The sequence below is a fragment of the Haemorhous mexicanus genome, chromosome 1, assembly GCF_027477595.1.
Source record: "Haemorhous mexicanus isolate bHaeMex1 chromosome 1, bHaeMex1.pri, whole genome shotgun sequence".
NCBI lineage: Eukaryota > Metazoa > Chordata > Aves > Passeriformes > Fringillidae > Haemorhous > Haemorhous mexicanus.
Window position 1 is genome coordinate 73,412,326 of NC_082341.1, and position 24,460 is coordinate 73,436,785.

A 24,460-nucleotide genomic window follows, 5' to 3' on the forward strand; every position below is an offset into this window, starting at 1 on the left:
GTTGATATACATTGATAGTCTGTGGAGAGGTTGCATTTTATTCATTTATTCAGCTGCTGTGATTCAAATGCTTCTTTGAAGCAGGGTTAGGGAGTCTCCAACATGGCAAAATGGTGAAGTGTGTTCCCAGTTCAATTACTGACACAGGGTAGGCTGCTCACTGAATGTGGAAAATACCTGCTGTAGCAAATGAAGGGGCTTTGGTTTCCCTGGTTCATCCTATTAGCCAATAATGGCCACCTCTAGGAAAACTGAAGCCTTGTATTTATCTGTGACAGGACCAGGAACCCTCTGAAGCTGAAGTACTTTAAATCACTATCATGAGCACTGGAGAAAAGCAAAAATTGTACTGATTTCACATCAGGACGTTTCTTTCATTTCTCTGTCCGGAACATATTTTGCACCTTGCCTTAACAGTTTTCTAGGGAAGTTCACAGAATCATAGCAGCCTTGGAAATCGTATTAGGCAAGCCTGGACCTGTGGTTCAAATCAAGGTGCTTTTTTGGTTGCTCCAGTCATACAGAACCAGCCAGAACCAGCTGTACAACTGCCTCTGTGCAGTGCATTCTTTCTCCTTCTGACAGGGGCTTGGAAAAAGCAGATGGATAAAAGCAAGGCCTGGCTATGAGGATGTTTCAGGATGCTGTGGGTGGTATCAGTTAGAAGAGGCCCTGCCTTGCCTGGAGTGGGACCCAGGGCTGTTTTGGAGGGCTGGTGTGAGCAGCCAGCAGCAGTCAGAAAGCCCCGTTGCACCTCCGCCCCACCCCGTGCAAGCCTTTACAGAGCTATTTTTGAGTCAGCCTGGGGTGACTCGGGCTAAAAAATTTCTGGCCTGCCAGAACAATTAATTCACCCCACAGTCTATTCCCTGCTGACCCCTTTCCTAAGGATCCCTAAGACTCAGGCAGCGCACATGCAGGCGGGTGATGAACTGTGGGAGGCTGCTGCCTCTTCGGGGCGCCTGTGCCTCTGGCTGGGTGAGGCCAGGGGCAGCCTCTGCCTCGCAGAGCCCCAGAGCCCCCATCCCACCGCTGGGCTGGCTGCTCCCCACCCCATCAGGGCTGGGACACCATGGAACGTGTGAGCCCCAGAGGCCCCTCTTGGCAGCAGAGTTCCCTGATGCCGGGATGACACGGAGCACTGCCGAGGCTGGAGGCTTTCCGAGGGATCCAGCCGTGTCAGCTCAGCAGTGCGTGGGACTAATTGGCCCTGTTCATTGTGGGTGCTAATTAGCCCTTGTGTGCCCCGGTGAGAGCACAGCCAGTGCCCAGGCAGCCTTGGAGAAGCTCCCTGATGGCAGCTTGGGCTTCAGAGTGGCGGGCACAGGCCATGAGGAGCCGTCTTGGTGTCCTGGTGTCCTTCTCGAGCAGTGGCAAGATCAGGAGTGCTGCTGACTGTGCCAAATGTGTGTGCTCCTAATGACAACACCAGGTCTGAAAGCGTGTTTCTCCCCATATGTGTTTTACCTAAGATCTGCCTCACAAGTGGAAGCCTGAAATCATTTCAGATGTAACTGAGAATGTGGAATAATAAGTCTGGCCCTTGTTCCGAAGCTGGGAATTGCCTGAAAACAAATATTAATTTCTTTAATCAATAGAGATCTCAAGACCTGAAAAGCTAGGTGCACAGATGAATGAAGACTAATGAGGTCTCATCTGGAGGCAATCACTAGTAATGCCACTGCTGTGGGAGGAAAGAGAGCACATCTTGCTGTCAGTCATGCAGGGATAAATCAGAAGGAGGTCTTCTGAAGCCTGCAGATCCATTTTGATTTATATTGGTGTGACTGAGAACACAGTTTAGCTCTATGGGGCTGTAGTATGATAAATATGAGTCCAAACTGGGCCTCTGGATATGTAATTTTTTTTTTTTTTCTGCAGCTGGATAGCTTGGAAGGAAAAACAGAACCTATATCTCATAAAAAATAAGCAATGAAATGTGAAGGAATTATTTTCTGACATCCTTTCTAAGTTATTTTTCATATATACCTATGTGTAGTCTCCACTTGTCATAGTTGTACCTGATCTTCTAGGCATGTAAATCTTGATTGTATTGTTCAAACACTTAAGCACATTACCTCTCTCCACATTTTTGTCCAGATTTGTCACCTTGGTGTAGAATAGAAGCAAACTTGACACTGACCATAACACTTTGAATAACAGGGTCAATACAGGGTCAGTGATTCAGGGTCTTTAAAAACAAAAAAGGAGGATGGTTATAGTGAGACAGATTGTGACAGCAGACGTCACTGTCTGATTTCCATCAGCTTCTTCCTCAAGGAGACACAGAAAAGTAAATGCAAAATATTACCAAGTATATGTATAAGATGAGCTCAGGAATATATTTTACACATATTTGTACTGATGGGTAGATTCTTGGGGCATAAGGGGATCTAAAAATAGGAGCCTTCATAGTTGGATTTAATGAGGTGTCCATCTACCCTTCTAGATCCGGAGCAACTTCTCTGTAGTCCACAAAATTAACCTGCAGTCAAGATGCAGTAAGCAAGAAGATACTCTGACCCTGAAGATTTACAGAAAACAAAAACTAAAATGTCAGTTTTCAAGGGAAACTGGCTATTTAATTTGATTTTGAACTGCAGCTTCTAGCTGACTTGATCATGGACAGAAGCATGATCACAAACTCTTCCTTTCTTTCCTAATCCTTATATGTCAATATAACCTTGTTTTGCCTTGACATTGTAGGAGTCCCTGGAAAAATTGCTGCAGATTTTATAACACTGCCTCAAATTGCAGATGAAGATTGATGCAGCAGATCTCTTTGAAATAGGCAAATATATTGACAGCCCCTTGAAACAGAAATTCTTCCCAAACAAAGGTGACATGGGGCAAAAGCTCTTGGGAGCAGAAGTGAAATTAATGCGGAGGAAAGAAGGCAAAGGCACTTGAGGAAACATCCCGTTTTTCACCACAATCTGCAGATACTCAGATGGATACACTCTTACAGACATCCTCCCACTGTGGATCTTACCTTCCCAACGTAAAGAGGGTCGGTTCCTGTGTATTCCTCCAGAACAAAAAACTGGTTCCACACCCAGCTCCTCTTCATTCGCTGATGCAGCTTGTCTGACAGGTTGTCTTCTTGCCCTTCAGTGAGGGGCCTGGCACTTCCTGACAGCACAGTTGTAGTAAGGTCCATCAGTCCCCAAAAATACAAGGAGACACCAAGTCCAAACAAATTCTTTGCATTGCTCATTCTACCTGAAGTCCACATCCGTATACTAGGACTGACTTAAAAGTCCAAACACAGTAACTTGGGTCCCTTGAGAATGAAGTAGGTCCTCTGTGGAGTCCTTGGAAATGTCCAGAAGAGATCCTGGTTCTCAGAAATGCAGTATCCTGTAAAGTTAAAGGAAATTCATAAGAGGACGCCTTCTTCCTCAAGGCAAATGAGTTTTCTCAATAGACAAATAGGCTATAAAGTATTTCATCCTCTATATAAAAATGTAAGATCAGGATGCACAACTTTTGAAAACAGAAATACTATTACTATATAAGCTGAAGACTTGGAGCCTTAGATACAAGTCATATCAGGGTTTAGTCAATAAGTATGAGTTCTTGACTTTGCTAATTTAGCTGTAGGGTTGCTTTATGATATTGATTGGCATGAGTTAAGTGCATACTTTTTAGAAATATTTATGACCAGAAGTCCTTAGAGAATATTTAAATACAGTTCACTCTGGAAAATTGTGATAGCTGAAGAACAATATTTAGCAACCATCTTTCTGTTTGGAAACTGTGCCATTGTCATTACACACACGTCCATGCACACATGTCTACATAAGTACAGATATTACTGCTATATTGCAAACCTTGAGTATAATTTCTGGAAGCTCCAAGTTATTTCTGGCTTTAATTATTCTCTCAGCCTCTCTGTTGCTTGAATTCAGGTTTCACACTCTGTTGCCTCCTCTCTGAGGAACTGATTGCTGCTACAAATGCAACATTTCTAGAATTTGAATGGTCAGTTAATAATTTTATAACCCACAAAATGTTTCAGAGTGCTGATGGCCACATACTCTATGTCCAAGAAATCTTGCTCACACATTTTTTTTTCTTTCACAGTCCTTAAAGACCTGTTTAGGCAAAGGAATAATGACCTCTATCAGAGGATGTTTTCTCATCAGTCTAGGGTCTTGTCATAAAGTCAGTTTAGTTGGTGACCTCACTCCAGGCTGTGGATTGTGGCAAACCTTTAGCAAACCATTTTGCTGACCTTGATCTAGTGCTGCACACAAGTTACTCTGTCAAAACACTCCATACATCCTCTGTTGGTCCAGTATTTTTACTGCTCCTTTAAAGAACATTCATGACTAACAGGATGTTTCTTTTTTAAAACAAAAAAAAAAACCAACATTTTTTCATGACAAACAGACTAATTAGGAAAGGCACATGGAGGTCTGAGTCTTAAGCCAGTAGTTCACACTTACTTTTACTGCTGTTTCTACACTTAGGTGTTTAGGCTTAGTTAATTGTTTTATCCTGTGGAAATAAATGTACCAGGAGATGTCTGCCAAATATTTCCAGCTGGAATCCTTGAAAGATTTTAAAATTATAAAGAAGTATCTTAGGCAGTTGCATGACTTTAAAGTAAAGACTGAGACAATGCTATGTTTTTAACAGAGAAGAAGAGTGTGGTTGTGAATTCCCTGGCATAAAGGCTGTTACATCTGGAGAACTGGGTACACTTAGAAATCTACTGAAACAGAAATTTAAAAAATAATCCAAAAGTTGGCTGAAATCTGAAAAGGGCAGTTTAAATCTTTAAGTGATGTCCACAGGGGCAGTAGAGACAAAATGACCACCTAAGACTAATTTCTACACGAAATAATGTTTCCAAGGATAAAGCCCAGAAGTATGACCACACAGTGCTGCTAGCCAGCTGTGAAGTATAGCAAACTAATGGGTTCTTTACCTTGAAAAGTTTACAACCTAAGCCTAAATAGATATGACAAAGAAAGTCAAAACTACAAGCACAGAACATGGTAAAATCCTTCTAAGCAGAGCAATGTACAGAACTGCTGGTTGATTAGACACTGGCTACATCATATGCAAGGGTTTATTGTCTGCACAACTAAAGAATGGGGATTTACCCTAAGCAGTACAAGCCCAGAAGGACCACAGCAATCTCTGTGTGTCTGTCACTCCATGAAGAAGTTGTCAGCTGTTTGTGAGAGGCAGGGAGGTGGCTCACAGTCCCTGCTGGATGCCCACAGCCACAGGAGAACTATGTCCAAGAACTATGTGTGCAGGGCTTGCCTCTCTTTGTCCTGTGATGCCTTTGCTCCAAACTTCAAACACACCTCTACACTGGGGGAAAGAATGCTGAAGCCCTCCACTCATAAGTATGCCCACCATGTTCTTGGCATGTTCTAAACAACAAGTTGTTCTCAGCAAAATCAGGGGGACATTATTTACAATCCATGTTTTGCTGGTGAGTAAATGTGGGGAAGAGCTTCCCACCACCTCCCAATATAATTTGAGGGAATACACCCTGCAACGAGAAGAGTAACTGGGGGCAGGCTATGATCCAGCAGCTAAGGTCCTACCTGGAGTTTTTGCTTTAAGAAACTCTCCCTACTGCACAGTTGCATTTTTGTTAATGTGACAAAGAGGTGATACAACACGATGGACCAATTCCTGTGGAAATCAGAATTGTGTTTGTAGGTGAATTCTCAAACCACAAATTCAAAACTAATGGTGCCAGGTGTCTCCTGCAATTAAGTTCAGCCATCAAGGATCAACAGTGCTTTGGCAAGGTGTCAAGACATTGTTAAATGAACTTGCAGAGTTACTAGTATACCTGTAAGGAGGCAGTAGCAAAAGAAATCTGATCATCAGGATGCTTTTCATCCACATGTGCATTAAATCAGGAAGAAGCAAGGTAAGTAAAAGCAGTGAAAAAAAGGTCAAGAGGAGTGATATAAATGCTTCAAGCTCTTTGTGAGAACAGCTTTTGCTATCTGAATGTGCAGTTCCATGAGGAACCTTTTTTGAAAACAGTGTACAACTCAGCAGTCCCTGGCAGCAGTATCCCAAAGAACATTTCTTATTCCCAATGCAATCTTATTCTGGGGTATGGCAACTGTCAAGAAACTTGCCATTAAGTAATGTAAAGTCTTGTAAAAGGATGTTCCTTCCTTGAGTACCAGTAATTTCCCCATTTACTGCCAGCCCATGGCGACATGATCATATATTTTTGTAGAAATGGAAGAAAGCAGTAGTACTGAAGTGGAACAGAGGAGTTTTTTTTTTTTCTTTGTTAATAGCAGAGTTTCTGGTTTCTCATGCCTTTCCAAAACTATGAGCAAGCAGGCTCAAACTCACTGCATTTTGCTCCTCACCTAAGGGCAAATTGATACCATTAATAACAATGTTTAGTCCACAGTGGTTCCTCTCCGAGACTGAAGGAGAATGACCTTTTTTTCTGTCTCAGGTCCTCAGCTGGTGTTAAAGGGATGAAAAAGGCCTCTGCTAACTCCTGGGCTGAGGTGCTGCTGATCTGTCTGGGTCTCTTTTCCTACAGTGTCACCAGCCCCAGATGTGTGCTCTTGGCTTCTGCATCAGCAAGGCCTGCAGGCCAAGGAAGGCGTTTCTCAGCGGCATAAAAAGCATTCACAGACATTTAGGGTTTGGACTGTGTGGTAGCACAAGTGGTGGCTGAGCTACAGTTAAGGCCATGGGTAACTGAGCCTCTCAGGGGACTCATGCAGATGAGGGTGATGGATGAGGACAGGGTCACTTCAGCTGCAGACACAACACTTGGTTAGGATAAGAGCCAGCTGCTTGGGTGGATTAGCTTGGTGAGTCTCTAGACTTGGGTGGTCCACAGTGGTGGTTTTTGCCACAGATGGATGGCTCAGGCTTGGAGGCAGATTCTGTTCTTTGCAGGGAATCAGGGGGTCCCATCATACAGGAAGGGTTACTTGGCATTACTGAGTGAGGCAGAACTGAACTTTTAATGTTCCCTTAATGCAAATTGTTTCTTGGAGCCCTTCAAAATGCATTCTTAAGGAAATCTGCAAAGATGGAATTGATGAGCCTCTTCTTGCCATATGAAATATATTACAGAAACACATTTCATGACTCAGCATGGGGACGTGCAAAGAATTTGAAGGCAGTAAAGAGAGAGAAATCTTGTTTTCCTTGCTGAGACACAAAAATTATTGAGCCTTGGAAACTTACATGACCAAAATTTGTGAGATTTCTGCAGAGGGTGCTTTATTTTTCAAGAATAACTTAAATGTTTCATTTTGTTTCTCACAGTTGTCTATTCTGTGGTAAAACAGGTAGGTGTATCTGTGCAGTTTATATCCCTGGCCCAAAGTGAATGCCTTTCTTGCCCCAGCTTTTGTGATGAATATTTGATTATCAGGTCGGTTGTTTAGGTTACTTTATCTGTTCTTGCCTTGCAAGCATTGCTGAAAATCCTTTTTTTTTGTCAGTCAGCAGTTACCAATACAACTTTTGGTTTCATAAAGATCCATGAAGATCTGATTGATCTTTGTGCTGCTTGTGGTCCATACACGGTACAAAGGAACTACCTAATTATTCCACAAAAAAAGTGTTCACCAATGAAAATATTAATTTCTCTTTTAGCCCATATTGCAAGTTAAAGTAGGCATATTCCACGTGTGAACTACTCTTCATGCTCCAATTCTACAGACACTCCCCCCCCCCCCCGCCGGCCCCAGCACATATTTGTTCTGTAATTAAGTTATTCTTAATCAATAGCTAATTCTGGGCATAGATGAAAAGCAAAATGAAGTAACTGCCAGAATCAGCTTCTAGCATTTCTTGCAAGTGACCCATTTATCTTGTTAATTCTGAAGAGAACAACACTTCCAACAAAAGGATAAAAAACATTAATAGTTTGGATGACCATATGGGCACCTAGAGAGTTCCACTGGGATTGAAATGCATTGTGCTCAATACATATTTACATAAATGCCAAGGATTTTATAGTCAAAAAGCTCAAACTTGAAAAGCTTTACTGACATGCTTACTGTATTCATCACAATGAGCAAGTGGTCTCCCAGAAAGTCAGTGGACTATTTGCATTCATAAAATGAATTACATGGTTACATCTTTTATGCCTGGTCCTTGCAATGGGTTTTGCTGTGTGTTCTCAGCACTCTTGTAGAATGCTACAGACCTTAGTGGAACCCGTGCAGGCACATGAGTGGAGGCAATTCATTTGGAGTATTACACTGAGAAAGTGGGGGAGAGAGGAAACCAGTATTAAACTCCCCCTTCTATTTTCTCTGTACATGAGTACATAAATTCATGTAATACTTCTTAAGTAAATATTTCAAATATGTCATGTTTCTTAGCAGCACATACACTGCACTAGGAATATGCTAAGGAAAGTGATTTCTGTGTTTAATGACATATTTAAAGATTTTCCTCCCAGTATTTTGAAAAAGAAACTAAAGAGACTAGTAATGACCACAGTAAGAAGTAGAAATTAAATTTTACTAAAAAGAATTCTCCAAATGAGCTATTTGCTTTGTTTCTTGCATTTCTCAATTTTGATATTTTAAACCAAGGTGGAGGTGGGAGTCCTGTGCAATTTTTTACCCACCATGAAATGGATTATTCTTTTATGTTTTCACAGATTAGCTCTTAGGGCTCCTGTACCCTCATTTGCTTGCTGCTTTGGCATAAGGCACCTTTGCAATAAGCCCACAGGAGCACCAGTCAGTAAGCAGCTGTAGGCTGTATTCTGCACCAGACACACCACCCAACGGGAGTTAAAATCACCCACCAGGGACGGAGGCTCTGCTGATCCAGAAAATAAAATTTCTTAAGAATTTAATGCCCTACTTGTCTCCTTTTCAGCCCTAGTGAGGTTATATCTTGGAGTGCTGTTACCAGTTCTGGGCTTCTGAGCACAAGGGAGACATGGAGCTCCTGGAGCAGGTCCAGCAGAGGGCAATCAAGACGATCAAGGGACTGGACATCGCTCCTACAAGGAGAGGCTGAGGGAACTGGGCCTGCTCAGTCGCAAGAAGGACTGAGAGGGAACCTCATCAATGTCTATAAGTATCTGAAGGGAGAGTGTCAAGAGAATGAATCCAGGTTCTGCTCAGCAGTGCTGTGCAACAGGAGGCAATGGGCAGAAACTGATGCACATGAAGTTCCACCTGAACACGAGGAGGAACTTCTTTACTGTGGAGATGACTAAGCACTGGAACAGATTTCCCAGAGAAGTTGTGGAGTCTCCCTCACAGGAGATATGCAGGAGCTGTCTGGTTGCAATTTTGTGCCATGTGCTCTGGGATGACCCTGGTCCAGCAGGGTGACCACTGTGGTCCCTTCTGGCCTGACCCATTCTGTGATCCTGTAACTCTACGATTTTAGAAATCCTAATGCATGCAGTACCTAATTTAGTTATCTCTAAACAGGCTGCATAATTCTAGTCCTAAATGTTTCTGTACTACTTCCAGAACTTCCTATGTTTTATCTCTGGCCTAGGACAGTCCTACTGTTACTATTACCTGTTGTTATACTTTATGGGCACGTTTAAGTTAAAAGGAAAAATCTAGAGGCACTAGTTACTTTTCTTGAAAACAGACTGGCCTAAACATGTATTTTTATTTTTACTTCACTTTATTAAGACCTTCATAAATACAATGGAACTTGACAATGTACCATATGGTGCATAAACATTAACTCCAAATACAATCCATTGTCATAAAATTATATCTACAGACTAGTCAACAGTCTCTCCTGGGACACATCAGTGAACTCATTTTGTTCAAGATCTGAAGTCCTTCAAAGCTTTGGAGTGTCTGCAGAGCGAAAAATCCCACAGAATGACAGAGGGAGTCCCATCGTATAAATCCCAGCCCTATGGTTATAGATGCATAAAAAGATCAAAAAGAATAAAAGACACACACAATTACAAAGTAAACATTTCCAAATAGAATTATGCTGATAACTTGCATCTGGGGAAGATCTGATCCCCAGCTTTTTCTCAGTGTGGGGCACTGTAAATACTCCTGTAAAGAGCAGTACAGAAGTACAGGATGGTTTCTGAAGCTCCATGCATGTCTAACTAACTCTGCTGAAGTCAACTTCAACAGGAACTAAGTGTAGCATTGCAAATACACTGCAAAATTCAAATAAATTTCAGATAAAACAACCCCTCTTTCAGCAAGGATGTGCAAGATACACAAAACCTATGAAAATCATACTAATTATGCTTTCATTATTAAGCAAAAACTCCTTTTAATTCTCATATCCTGACTACTTTTTCCATGCTGTCAAAAAGCCTGTACAAATAACTCTAAATTGTGAATTGATGTTCATATAGAGTAGCACATATGGTGATTTAAAAAACAAAACAAAACAAACCATAAAGCCCTTCCTCTCCTCAAAGTGTGACCTTTTTTGCAGCTGTACCAGGAGCCTCTGCTCAGACATGTCTCCAGGCCCCTGAGCAATTCAGGCATCTGCCATTCCCCTGCTATGGGATAAAATCTGTTCCTGTTGCACACCTGTAATGTGTTTTGAACCTGAGGTGTCCCTGCCTGTGCTGCATGGTGGCTACAGCAGCAGGTCATGTTCTTTAGCTTCCAGACTTTGCATTTTATGTCTGTTAATCCCCACAATACGACATATTTCTACATAGCAGTGAAAAATGATCTCTTTCTTATCCCACAGCTACTGGATGATTAGCGATAAGGCTCCCTGATAACCCCAAATGCCAAAGACAGAAAAGGTGTTATCTCTCATTTGGTGACAGATATGAGAAGCAGCTGTCTGCCTGCACCATGTAGAGGTAATATTTCTTCCCACGCATAAAGATCAAACCCAATGATTGGCAAGGGCCTATGTGAGGTTGTTGGTGAAGAAAACTTCCTAGTTTCATTGTGACTTTGTTCCTTGTTAATTTGGCATGTCATACAGCATTTTGTCATATTAGAAATGGACCTCAACTCATTTCCAAAAGCAGCTGTTGAAGACAAAGAATTGAACAGGTAATTTCTTTTTCTGACCAAAAATTAATATTTTGCCATCTCTCATAATTACTGTATGCACCCACTGGCATTTAGTGGATAGTGGGATGGATTTTCTGTTGTTGTTTTTGGTTTGTGGTTTTTGTTGTTGTTGTTGTTTGGGTTTTTTTAATGGTGTCTTTTCATAGGGAAAGGATATTCTTTAACTTAGAAAAAAACTATAGGTGCTCTGAAGGTGAAAATCTTCCCTCTAATTCCCATTTCTTGACTCTGACATTCCTCAGCAGCACAACACTGGCAGCTGCACCTCCCCTGATCTCATTGATTGCCTTGTCTGAGCATGAGGACATATACTACTAACCAACAGGATGAACATTTTCAAGTCATCTCCAATCTACAGTATATGAAACCAAACCAGCAAAAGAAACAGAAGTCTTACAGCCTCCTTCTCTCTCTGAAATACTAGAGTCTACCTTGTTTTTTTCACCTAGCTTCAAAGTGTTTCTAGAAATACAGAATATGAGTGCTTAGCCTTCACAGGACACTTTCAAGCTGAAAGAATAAAGTAAGAAGCAATAAATATGTGCTGACCTCATTTGTCCTAGTTCTAAGACAGCAAGCAAAAAGGTTCAGAAAGCCTGAAAAACAACCTCACATGCTTTGCATGCCAGCCTCTAGGTTTTGGTCTTCAAACTCAACTGTTGCAGTTTCCACAAGAGTGTGTGTAATGTGTCATCTAATTGTCCTCCTATAAATGTGACATTCTTTAACAACACCTACCCCTCACAAAGAAGTATGCATTATCTATTTTCCATCTTCTTCATCATCCACTTTTGGCACATGTTTTCAACTTTCCCGGTGTCTCCCATTTCCTAGATGAAGCAGTTCCTCTGTCTGGATTGCTTAATGGCTAAGCAGAACAAGCATTTACTAGAATATAAAAGATCTTTTGTCTTGCTGGCAAACTCTTTGCTTGTCAGTTTGTTACAGGTAAATTGTTCAGAGAAGAATCCAAAATCCTGTGCTCCATCTGTTTTAGTATTCAATTTGTAATGGTGATGTAATAGCAGCTTTTGTAAGAGCTGAGGTATTCTTGGCCAAAATTCCCATCCTTCCATTATCTGCTGTGAGCCATCTGGTTGCTGTCCTTCAGAGGGAAGAGTCTTCTGCAGCTGTTTTGAGTCTGATTTCCCAAAGAAATGAGCTTATGCGGTAATATAATTGCACTGATATTCTCTTAGCATTGTGAAAGGAGAGATCCCAAGGATTGCTGTATTTCATAAAATCATAGAATCATTAATGTTGGAAAAGACCTCTAAGATCATTGAGTCCAACTGTTTGCCCAGCATTTCTATCTGCTCCCTGGGGATTAGCAGGTTTATTTGAGAAGTGAGAACCAGGTTGATGGTTTCACTGAGGAAAGTATGGGCAGTTATACAATCTCTTGACTAAGGGATCATCTTGCATGCAGCTCTGCCATAGTAACTGAGGTATGTTAGCTGTTATGACAAGGCAGCTGTAAGGAGCTGAAATTAATGCATATGAAGGAAGAGATACGAGGGAAAGACATTACCATAATAAACCAGGCTTTGTAGTTCTATTCCTCTTCACTTGTTTGTTAAAAGTCTTAGAGAAAAATTTTATTTGCATATAAATTCTAGGGGTCTCCCTGCTGCTTTAAAGCATTTTCAGCGATCAGTGGAGCACATCAATGCAAGCTTTTGAGTATGGACCTGAAAGTAAGGTATGGCTTTCATTCACTGTTACTGATGGTCACTAAAAGGTCATTTAGTACCTCCAATATTTAGGCACACCTCCTCTTTAGGCAGGGAGACATTGGGGTGTACAAAGAACTAATGATCCTGAACGCAGCACATGAACATGGAGAGACCCTACAAGCAGCAGCTGCAGGGACATCAAGGCCCCTTTCTCCCACTGTTGGTAGCCACTTCATGTAACCCCTCAAATAATTTGAAGATCCTTTCTCAGATGTGTAGGTGTACTTCAGCAACAAGATTCTTCTTACATACGTTCTAGATGTATTCCTTCTTACCTACGGATGTGCCTTTTTATCAGCAAATTCTGCACTGCAGCCTTTTGAGGGACCAGGACGGGCTTGTCAAACTAGATCTCTGCTCTAGTGTTGAGATTATTGCCTTTGGAAATTGCCAGTAGCTGGTACTTCCAAATAGTTAAACTCCCTCTTCACATGCTTTGAAAGAGGTAGTTCAGAAATGAAAGAAATTCTGACAAAAGAAACTTGACATCAGAAGAGCTGTGACTAAGAGCAGCAAAGAGGATTACACCAGGAAGCTGGAAAAATGGTACATCCCAAGTGGAAATGGAGTGGTCTTCTACTCTGACACAAGTGAAATCCTAATGAGAGAACATGTAAAAAAAGGAAAAGTGGTATTTTTCTTAGATATTGAACTACAGATTGCTGGGAAAATGTGTGAGATGTGAAAAACATGCATGCATACTTAAATAATTTGCTTGGAAGATGGTTACACACAGAAATTTCGCTTCAAGTTAGAGCTGAAAACTCCAGACTTGATGTAATTTGTTTCTATCTCCTTGTTGGAGAAGTCTGATTAATTAGATATTTTGCATTTGAAGTTTCAGAGAGGGGAAGAAGAAGTGGAAAATAAAGAACAATGGGAATAAGCACTAGTATTCAATGCTGAGGTCAATAATGTGATCCTGCTTGATACATAATCTTTAGTTAACCATAAAAAATAAGACTGTACTGTTGTGAGATGATGGAAATGGTGAGAACAATTCCTTGCTGACCCTTGTAATCAGTTTATGCACTGAAGCGTGAGTTTTGATTTCTTCCTTCTGACTGAAGAATCGTTTTTTTCTCTTTTAAAAAATGTAGCAGTATAAATACTAACTTCACTTTCTCCCCTTTTTTCCCCAGCCTTTTCCTGAAGCTTTTCAACTTCTCTTTTAAATTTGGGGGAAGCATGAAGACATAGATTGATCCATTTTTATTTCATCAACTTCATAATAGCCAAAAGCCAGGTACAGTGCCCAGTGAAAATTGATGGGATATTATATATTATATTCTGTCTTCTCTCAAGTCATATAACCTACATTTTTGAAATCTCTTGCAAAATTAATCAGTCCACACTGAATTTTCCCTCAGGTACTTCAGAAACCAGCTAAAGCAATAGACAAAATTAGTGAATACCTTCATGTGATTACAGAAGATAAGTGAGTTCCTAGAGGAATGGCAGACAAAAACTATTATACCTATATTTAAGGAGAAGGGAGCAGTGGGGAAGAGGAACCAGTGAATTAGTGAATTAGTGAATCTCCATTATAACTTTAGTACATGGAAAGTAACTGGAACCAACAACAAATTTTTAGCATTTAGAGGATAATAAAGTCCTAGGGAATAGCAAACATGTATTTGTGAAGAACAAGTTGACAACAAAACCAGCCTGATTTTCCTCCTTGGTTAAGATAACTGGCCTAGCCTATGTGTAATGAGAGAAATGCACTACAACTTGACCTTTGTGAAATGTCTCACACAACTCCACAACTCATTGTCAAAGGCAGCATAGGGCAATGAGACCCAGGTGAAGTGACAGTGACAGACTGGAAAACAACCTGAAGAACCACTGTCAGCAGCTCAGTGTTAAACTGGGAGTCAGCACTGAGTGGTCCTGCAGGGTTTTGCTTCGTGACCAGAACACTGAATGGTTATGCTAACAGTTACAAAAGGTGAGAAGGACACCAGGCTGGGAGATTTTGTTAGCAATTGGGAATATGGGGGTAGAATTCAAAATGATCTTGGTATACTGGAGAAATGTTTGGAAATCAATACCAGAAAATTCAATAAGAAGAAGTGAAAACCAAAAGCCTTCGAAGAGCAGAATCGAATTCCCAGGCATAGAGAGGTGAGTAACAGCCTATGAGTCAGAATTGCAGGAAAGGAGATGACCAGAAAATGAATAGGAGCCAACACTGTTGCATGGGTCGTTCCAAAGGAGGAAAATGCCACTCTGTGCTGTGTCCACAGGATGCTGGGCAAGCTGCTTGTCTCGTGTCTGTGGAGCATTTTTACTGGCAACCTCAACATAAAAAAGGCAGCACCTCACAGCTGAAAATGAGACATGGACAGACTCCCAAACTGCTGCCAGGAAAACAGCAAGGAACTTTAGCAGAGGTCTGGAAAAACAGGACTGGTGAAAAGGTTAAAATTTGTATTTTCTGAGTCTGGAAAAACATGATTTGGATGAGGGCATAAAGCAAGTTTTTAAAAAACTGTAATGCATACTAACAGGTATAACACAAAGAGTGCTGATCTACATCTTAGTTTCCAGGACAGGTGAAGGTGAAGTAAGCCTACTTTGAAGCAAGAGGAATTTAGGTTACAAGTACACTAAACCTCTAAGAATAAGATGGGTGGGAATTGGAACAGGTGACTGATAGAAACTGTGAAATCTCTTTTTTTTTGTTTAGCTTTTAAGAAAAGTCTTGAGAGTAATCTCAGATGTTGTTCAGGTGATCTTTGATTTTGCATCAGAAACAAAAGACAGAAGGAATACAGAAAAGTCCTACATTTCTACAACCCTGAAATGCAAATAAAATCACATCTTATAATGTAAAATAAAAGGTTTGAAGACTCATTATGTCTAGTCTACTCTATAAATTCTTTGGATCTTTCCACCTCTTTGTCTCCTCCTCTGTTAGGCTGAATCCACATGTTCCAATTGTGTTTACTGCGTGAGTACTCAAATAAACCAGGTGGTTGTACTGTGTGGTAGAGAGAAACCTTATCAGGCATGGATAATATTGTTAGGCTTGTGTGAACATACCAACGGAATCCTGGAATGATCAGTGTTTCTCATGATAATTAGGGGAAAAAAGATGAAGAAAAAAGCCCTTATGCTTTTCTTGATCATCTCAAGAAATGGGTCTTTCCAGGGAAGGGATGATCAGAAAGTGTTTGTTCGGGATTGCCACACTGTGGGGCTAAAGGAGAATAAAGCATTTACTCCAGCTGTACTTTGTTTGCTCTGGAGGATCCCCACTTCTGTAACAGCAGTAATTTCATGGCAGGTAAATCAAATCCAGAGCTTTGTATGCCTAAATGGTGTTTCTTTTAAAAGAGACTGTCCTGTTAAGCAGGAGGTTGTACCCTCGATCCCAGTATAAGGACTTTTGTGTTGCAAGCTACTCTGTAATCTCCCTAACCACACCGAAGAGCTTCCTTGCTTCATAAAATGACCATCAAAAGATGTTCTATTGATTCAGAAGGGGCCTCTGATTCTGCATGTGCTAATTGATACTTTATTAAAGTCTAAGTTAGCATACAAAAGTGCTAACTAGGCCAAACTCCCTGCAGCTTTGTAAAAGACCATTATTCCCCATTGCCTTTTAAATCCCTATATGAGAAGATAAGGACTATCTACTCATTTTTTTCTCATTGATTCCCACCTCTGAGAATAGGTTCACATCCATATATCCAAGCAAAAATAATTAACTGACCCCTCCTATTAAGTACAAGGTATTTTCAATAAAACAAAGTTTGAATGCCAGAGACTCCATCCTAGCTTGCTGTACAGAATCACAGGGAACAGCAAGAAATGCTTCTTTGCATTAGGCAGTTAACATAGAAAAGGGACCCTAGGTATCTCTGCCTTTTAAAAATTGATTGACACTTTCTGTAAGAGTACAAGTGTTCTTTTTAATCTCTTTTAAACTCACTTTTTTGTTTATATAAATCCACCTAAATCTGGCATTGAATGTCTTACTTTTGGCCTATGTCTAACAGTGATGCTCTTTACATTACTGCATTTGATCTTGGACTTGCCATGTTTCAATGTGAATGGTTTCAATACGCATAAGAACCAAATTTCCCTCCCCAGCCAATTTTTTTTCCCCAAAAATCTTCTGTCCAAGTCTCTAGATTTCTACAGACTTTCCTCAGGGTAAGTCTTACTTGCTTGGCTCATTTGCACCTCCCAGAGTACTTCAGTAGGAATATTCAGGTGAGCAGAGCCATGAAGATATGACCTACAGTTCTGCAGATGCATTTAAAAGACATAAAAGAATTACAACACCTACCTCTAGGTGTTGTAGGTTTGGCATTGAAATGGCAGAGTTAAATGCCTATATTGAATCATTAGCCTATCAATTGTTTCATTATCAACAATGAATAACAGCAGGCACAAAATATGTCTCAAGAAACTAAAATTTTATTCAGATAATATTTATACTACTGTGACATTCCTGGGGATGGACGTGCAATATAAATTCATAGCATTACCTGTCAAAAAATCTATCACCTCTTCTCCAGCCCCTAGAATAGCTTTCCTTCAAGAAATATTTTTTTTGCCAATCACATGATAATAAGCAAAATGCAGCCTAAATGAAATTTTCTACTTTTTAGTGCCAGAATGATCTCCAATTGCATAATATAAGGGGACTGAGTTTCCAAATATTTCACTCAAGTAAAATTAAATAGTATAATATAATGTTATATAAAATACTATAAAGTGATATAACATAATTCAATATAATATGATGCGTATGGAAAGCACTGTGTCCATTTTACCTAGGAGATGAGGTGTGCTTATGAAAATGCATCACTTGATAATACCAGGAAGGGCAAACCAAAGATGCGTGCAGCTCACGTCCCAGCTCTAAGGCAGGGGGTTATGAGACACCTTTAAATCCATGGTTTGTGATGCACTGAAGAAATGATCAGATTTGATTAAGTCAGTTGCTGATAATTTCTAGTTAAATATTGAAAGTAGAGTAATAAACCAGTGAATGTGATTGACTTGGGACGCCTCAGCAAACAGCGGCATTTTTAGAGGATTTAAATAGAGAAGTGGTATCTTACAAAACTGATATAGGGAGAATGGCAGTCTGCTGGAGTGACACAGACACGTGGAGGACTGGGTTGTCCCAGTTCTGCACACAGGCAGTCTCAAGCACCACCAGCAAATTACCTGAGCTGTGGTTTGTCCGCTGCACCCACTCTGCCTGCCTGCACTTCCCACCTGCTCCAGCTGGCAGAGACCACAGCTGGGATGCCAAGCTTGAGAAGCACCTACTGATGGCTGAGGGTGCCTGGCTTGCACCCTCTCCAGCCATTCTGAAATGGAGATGAAAGACCCCCTAGTGCCTGTCCTGGACAGAAGCTCTGCAGACTTTGTGCAGCAAAAATCAGGCAGAGGAAAGTCTCTGCCCCATGGACTGCAGAATCTCTTCTTCTGATCTCAGAGACCCCCTGATAGAGTGCCACTCCACTGTGTGAGGAATGTAGCTGGCTGGGGAGCTGGGGGGGATGGCTCCAGGGGAGCAGCAAGATAATCACTGCCTCTCATGCAGTGTCAGAAGCGGGAGCAGGAAAGTGAGGATTTCCCTATGCATGGGGACCACACTTCTTTGCTTGCAGAGGATTTTCACAGGCAGCCTGTCTTTGCAGCATTTTTTTATTAAAAATGCAGGAATTCTTTAATGATAATCCCCACACAACATCAACTCAGAGAGTGGACTCTGTAGCAGTAGTTCCTGGCCATTTCACTATGAAGAAAAACTGAATAAACTAGAAAAATGTGAACAATGTCACTTGGAAAAAAATATGTCAAGGACAATAAAAGTTTTGATTTTTGGTTTAATATTCATTCAGTATTTCAAGAAAAAAACATAGTGTCTGTCCAACATTATTAATTAGCACGAGCTTCATTCACTATAACTCTTCTTTCTCTTCAAAGAAACACATACATTGTTATATATCCCATATTTTGTGTTCCCACAAGGCTCATTTCAAAACAGCTTGTGTTGTTTCTGATGCAATACTATATCAATCTGATTATATTGTACATAATAAGATATGCCCTCACATAGAGAACAGCATGGATTTTTATTTAGAAGGACACCTTTGATTTTGTGTGAACTAGGAAATTTTAAAATTCTACTGAAATAAGAATGAAATTCTGTGTCACTGTAATCAGTCTTGATCCACTACAGGAGTCTGGGCTCTGCATAAGTGTCAGTCTAATCTACTTCCAAATATAAGCTTCCATCTAGACAGTCAAGACATGCAGATTAGCTCTTTGAACAGGAATTTTCTGAAAGCACAAATAGAAATGTATGTGCCTAATGTCTATTTTACGAAACACCTTTTCAATTAGAAGAGTTTTGCAACCAGTTTAAGAATAATTTGTCCATGTCACTGTCACTTTCCAGTATTGCCTAGGTCTAAACTTCCAGTCTCCTTGAACAGACTGTAAGTAGCAAATAATGGAATTATTCTGAGCTTCTTATATGCATACCAGTGAATGCAACAGACAGCTACCAAATAATTCTGAAGCACTGTCTCAGACAGCTTGTCCACATATTAGAGAACATAGCATATGAATTGTTTCTTACCAACACAAAAATACAATGCTTTTAAAAATCTCTCCTGGTTTTGAGCAATCCACTGCATACAATAGGAAGCAACAGAGAAATTGTACTTTCTGCCACTGAGAAAAATAAATAGTAATATTACAACGTACCTTTCACTATGTTTGCATTTCTCTGTTCTTTCATTTGCTGCTGCAGCTCAGTTTACACACTGCATTTTTCTTATGCTCTTCTGGGCAATATGTGCAACAGGTTGCCTCAGCAGCTCTGCCCTCTTTTCAACATAACCCACTCCAAAGAACAAGTCTGGTTTGTACTACAGCATGCAGCAACTTTCAGGAAAAAGACAAGACATCATCACAAACCAATCAGACACTCTTTGTCTGATGATCTAGCCTCTTTCTCAACTGATGCACCAGTGTGTGTGAACGGGACCAGTAATCCAGGAGGTGAGGTATACAGGCACCATTCCCTGGAAACCATGCTGGGAGAACATGAGCTACATGAGTGGACAGTGGGAACAAGAGCAAATGTTTCATGTTGAGGTGGCTGGGAATGAATAATGCATGTGATGGGGAAACAGTTGCCCCGTTCTGGTGTAGAGGGCGTGGAAAGAGTGGGTGTGAGAGGTGCTTCCCGGGCCATATTAGCATTTCTAATTAAAATCATAATCTGCTCGGACCCAGAAGACACCATATGATGAGAAAACAATGCGCAAACTTTCAAGGGGGGACAAATTCCTATTACATGGACCCGCAGAAGAAGTAGCTCAGATGCAAATACAGTATTTTATGTAGGCAAGCAGACTACATAAGGACCAAGAGAAATCCTAGCAGGTGACATGTTTTGATCTGGTATTCTTTAGATACACCATATAAATGAATGTTTCATCTTAGAAGAACAACCCTTTCAAATTATTGTTAATTAAGTAATAATCCCTGAGAAGTGTGTTGTTACCAACAGTTAGGAGCAACTTTATTATGCTTTCCCCAGGCTATTAATGCTCAAACACAATGGCCACTAATTGCAGTAAGAACTAATTTCCCAGCAATTACACATGCACTTTCTAAGTATCTGGTGGCACAGTTCTTGCTTTTAAACTTTGTTTATTCAACTTATCTAACTAGAGCATTGGTCAGTCATAAAAATTCTCTAATCATCCTGCACAGAAATTACCATTAACAAAAAGAAAGCTGATGTTCGCTACCTTCCTGCATTATTAATTTTTTGTCGCAGACAACAACAGCAAAGGTTATAATCCCTATAAACAATGCATCAGCTCTAAGTTCAGCAAAGCTAGCAAAAGCATTTTCAATCAGTGCAGTGAGCTTTGGATAGGTCTCGACAGCTTCTTTAAAAGCAAGCAGGGGGTCTGCTGTTTTCTAAATTTACATTACAGCTCTTCTTCTGCAATATGTTATTAATGCAATAAGAAATCATTTTTGGGATGCCAATGACCAAACTTTGGCATTTCTTCCTGTCAGCTGTTTTCAGTGTAGACAAATTAGGTGGCCATAAGAATTATTATTATTTTTGAGCATTTTTAAAGGGAAAAATTGAGAAAATTAATCCAGAGGAATAGGAAAAAAAATCTACCTGGAATTTAAAGTGATTTTCTCCACAAACACTTTTCCCCTTGGCTCAGGAGCAGAGTATAAGGAAAAAGCCTTAAAGAATAGCTGCCTTTGTCATTACATTTTAAAAGCATTCACATGACAATTTAAAAAGAACTGCCATTTCAGCTATTTCTTAAATAACCTCTTTCTTCCTCTATAATCATGGAATATATTTCTTTCACCTTTTGACTAGCACTTTGGTTTTTTTTTTAATAAACTTACGCACTCATTTTGCAGGAAATTATATTTTAAAATGCTTCTCAGAGGTGTTTTATCATAACACTTTCATTTGGGTTGAATTAATGTTGAATCCTGATTTTCAGAAATTGCGGAAGAGAGGAAGAGAAAGAGAAAAGAAAAAAGCTTAGCTTCTACCCCAGCTCCAAAACACACTTACCTTCAATTCACATTTCTAAATCAATCTTAGCATAGCCTTTATCTGTAATAACAGAATTATTCTGGTACTTCTGAAACACAGACAGCAGCAATGTAGTTATCTGCCGGACTAGCCAGTCAAGAGTTTTTTCCCCACTCTCTTCACCAGTGCACAGTTTGTTTCAAGCCTTCAATGCCACAGTGTCAGTCCTCGCTTCACCGTTTTTATTCCTTTTTCTTTTTTTTCAGGTCCTTGTCTCTCTCTTTTCCCCATTAAGATGCGGATGGGCTGGTACCTCAGCCAATATGTCTATACATGCCTGAATAGACTTGCAGAAAAGCAGGGTCTCCTTTTGTCTGGGCCCGTGAGGCTGCATGTCATTCCGCACCGACAGGCAAGGACTCCTCTCTCTGTGGGAGATTTCCAATAATTGCCAGAACAAATTAAACTGGGGCTTATCTGTTCCTCTCCCTTTTCAGCTAGAAAATGGAGGAACAAGACCAATTTTAGCTGGTGACAACGTGGCATAGAAATAGATTGGATACAGCTTATGTGAAGTCATGCCGTAGATAGCAGGGGCAGGACACTGCTCGGAGGAGTGAGGTGATGTTGTGCTACATGGACTCAGTGGATGCCCCATATCTGACAAACAGAAAATGAGTTGGGAGCTAAGAGCAGACTATCTAGTTACCATTGTCACAAGTGAAGGGCTATTTCTGATAATACATTTAGATGTGGCACTCAGGGACATGGTTTAGCAATGGACTTGGCATGTAGGTTAATGGTTGGACTTGACCTCAGAGGTCTTTTCCAACATAACCATTCTATGTTTCTACATATATTCTATGTTTCTGGAGTGGACTGGGCAGCCCAGAAACACAGTACGGACTGCAGATATGTAGGCATGTTTTGAAAAATAAAAATTAAGTGTACAATAAATTCTGGATATTCCCCCACACAAACACAGCTCCTTCCCTGCCTTTGTCCCCCACCACTTACATCTTGTGCCTTAATCTACATGAAAGCATCACAAAGTACAGCCTTAACCTCTGACAGATCAATGGGGAGAGTTCTGCCTTGTCTCTGCAGTGGGTATTTGGAAGTCTTGGGCTGAAAAGACTGTATTAAGAGATAGTATAGTTATCAGACACAAATTTTCTATTGCAAAGAGCTGTCATCTTCCTTTGCAGATGAAATGAAATGAGCTCAAAGTGCTTTCTCCAGGCAAAGCCAGACTGGAAACCACACAAAGGAATGAATTCTTTGACACTGTCTGACAGATAGAAATCTGAACTATCAGATTTGAAAGGGACCCTTAATTCTTGGGGCTGCTGAATGCCAATGAGAAGTATTTGGATCTTCTCTTGACCAACATGATTACTGCTATCAAATGAGAATATGTCAAACACCTTTCAACAAACTGTTGTCAGTCAAGCTCTAAAAAACCATCATTCACTGTAAACTATCTTCTCAACTACTACTCTGTCTTGGTCAGACTCCTCCAGCCACAAAGTCAGTGAGAAATTAATAGAGAAAAAAACTCCAGCAGTTCTTAGTACTGTCAGCTTTTCAGCTCTTTTTTCTCAAGCTCTCATACTCCTGACCCATGTCAGAAAATCAAGCATGAAGCTGTGACAGAGTAATTAACGAAGACCAGAGGAGGTAACTTCGGGTTACTGGAACTTCAGGTTATTGGAACTGGATGGAACATGTCTTAGTAAGGTCACCCCATGTCCTATCACAGGACACCAGAAAGAAGAGATCACCACCTCCCTCTCCACTTCCCTGTCAGGAGGAAGGTATAGACAAGGTCACACCCCTGTCTCCCATTCTCTAAGCTGAACAAACCCAGTATCCTCAGCCACTCCTCCTAGCTCATGCCCTTTACTCCTTTCACCATCTTAGTTGCCCTCCTTTGAACACATGCTAATACTTTAATATTCTTATATTGTGGAGCCCAAAACTGCACACTGTACCAGAGGTGAAGTCATGCCTACGCTAAGTTGTAGAATATTTTCTATAAAACTTGGGACAATGTTTGCCTAACAGAATAAAGTACTAGGGTCTTGCTTTTGTCTTTTATAGAGAAGAGTTCATTTTAGCATGATACACAAAAAGCAAAAATCTAGTAAAAGAAGTGAAAACACTGGGGAAAAGCAAGACAGATTGAAAAAAAAGTAAAATGCAAAGTCATATTTTCAATTTATAATGTCAGTCCCAAAAGTGCCCCTTTGACCTTAATAACTTCAGTAACTTGTGAAACTTAAATAAGCAATTTTGTTTCTTAAACAGCCCGTAACTAAAATAATTAACTAAAGACATGGCATAATTTAATATAATTTTTAAGTGTCTCTGGAGGAAGCTGTGCAAAATTCAAAATAAGTTCATTCTCTATTAGGTATGCAAGAAAAAAAATTAGCAAAATGTAAGTTTTACAGTGTGATCTTTAGTTCTGAAATCTGTGAACGGTCAGCAAAACTGGAACAGCAAATCCATTCTGAATTGACTTTTTTATAGTCATAAGCCCAAGAATTCAACTTTTCAGAAGAATAGACTTCAGAGAGGCTTCCGTGTTTTATGCTCCATGCATTCTTGTTACCAGTTATTCTTTTTGGTCAGGTCACATATTGGCGAGTCACCATCCAATGGACAAATGCTCACATTCAAAAAGGGTATTTTACAGTGAAGACAGAACTCAGGTTTCTTTGTTTTGGACCTGAAACCACAGCTAAGTCAATAAAACCTATACTGCTGCCAAGAAAATATGATCAATTTCAACCATTATTTATTGTCTAGAAACATTTATTACTTAGGAGGAGTCAGTAAAGTGTACTCCATGCCTATAACGTGGGGTAGATTGTCATCAGCCTTAATTAGAGCCATGCTGGAGAAAACTGAATATGGAATAAAGCTGTCCATTCTTTTTATAAACAGACAAATGAAACAATGAAAACAAACTTTTGAAGACAAACATAGAAGATTAATTGCATGTCAGGATGAAGTTATGGATGACCTCTAAAGTGGTTGCCAATGTAAAGTTAAGAAGAGACAGCACTCATGGGAGGAATTCATACCCACCTTCCTGCTTACTGGTGACCTCTCTTCAGAGCCTT

General features: G+C 40.3%; 1 protein-coding gene across 1 annotated transcript in view; it reads right to left on the reverse strand.

The window, feature by feature from the left end:
• The window catches only part of CDH20 (cadherin 20), a 118,680-nt gene that overhangs the window by 34,459 nt on the left and 59,761 nt on the right, over positions 1–24,460 (reverse strand). Inside the window, exon 2 of the mRNA XM_059854288.1 lies at positions 2,993–3,360. Within this exon, the coding sequence (XP_059710271.1) occupies positions 2,993–3,235 (243 nt within the window). The 5' untranslated portion in view covers positions 3,236–3,360. The remainder of the gene's footprint in view (positions 1–2,992; positions 3,361–24,460) is intronic.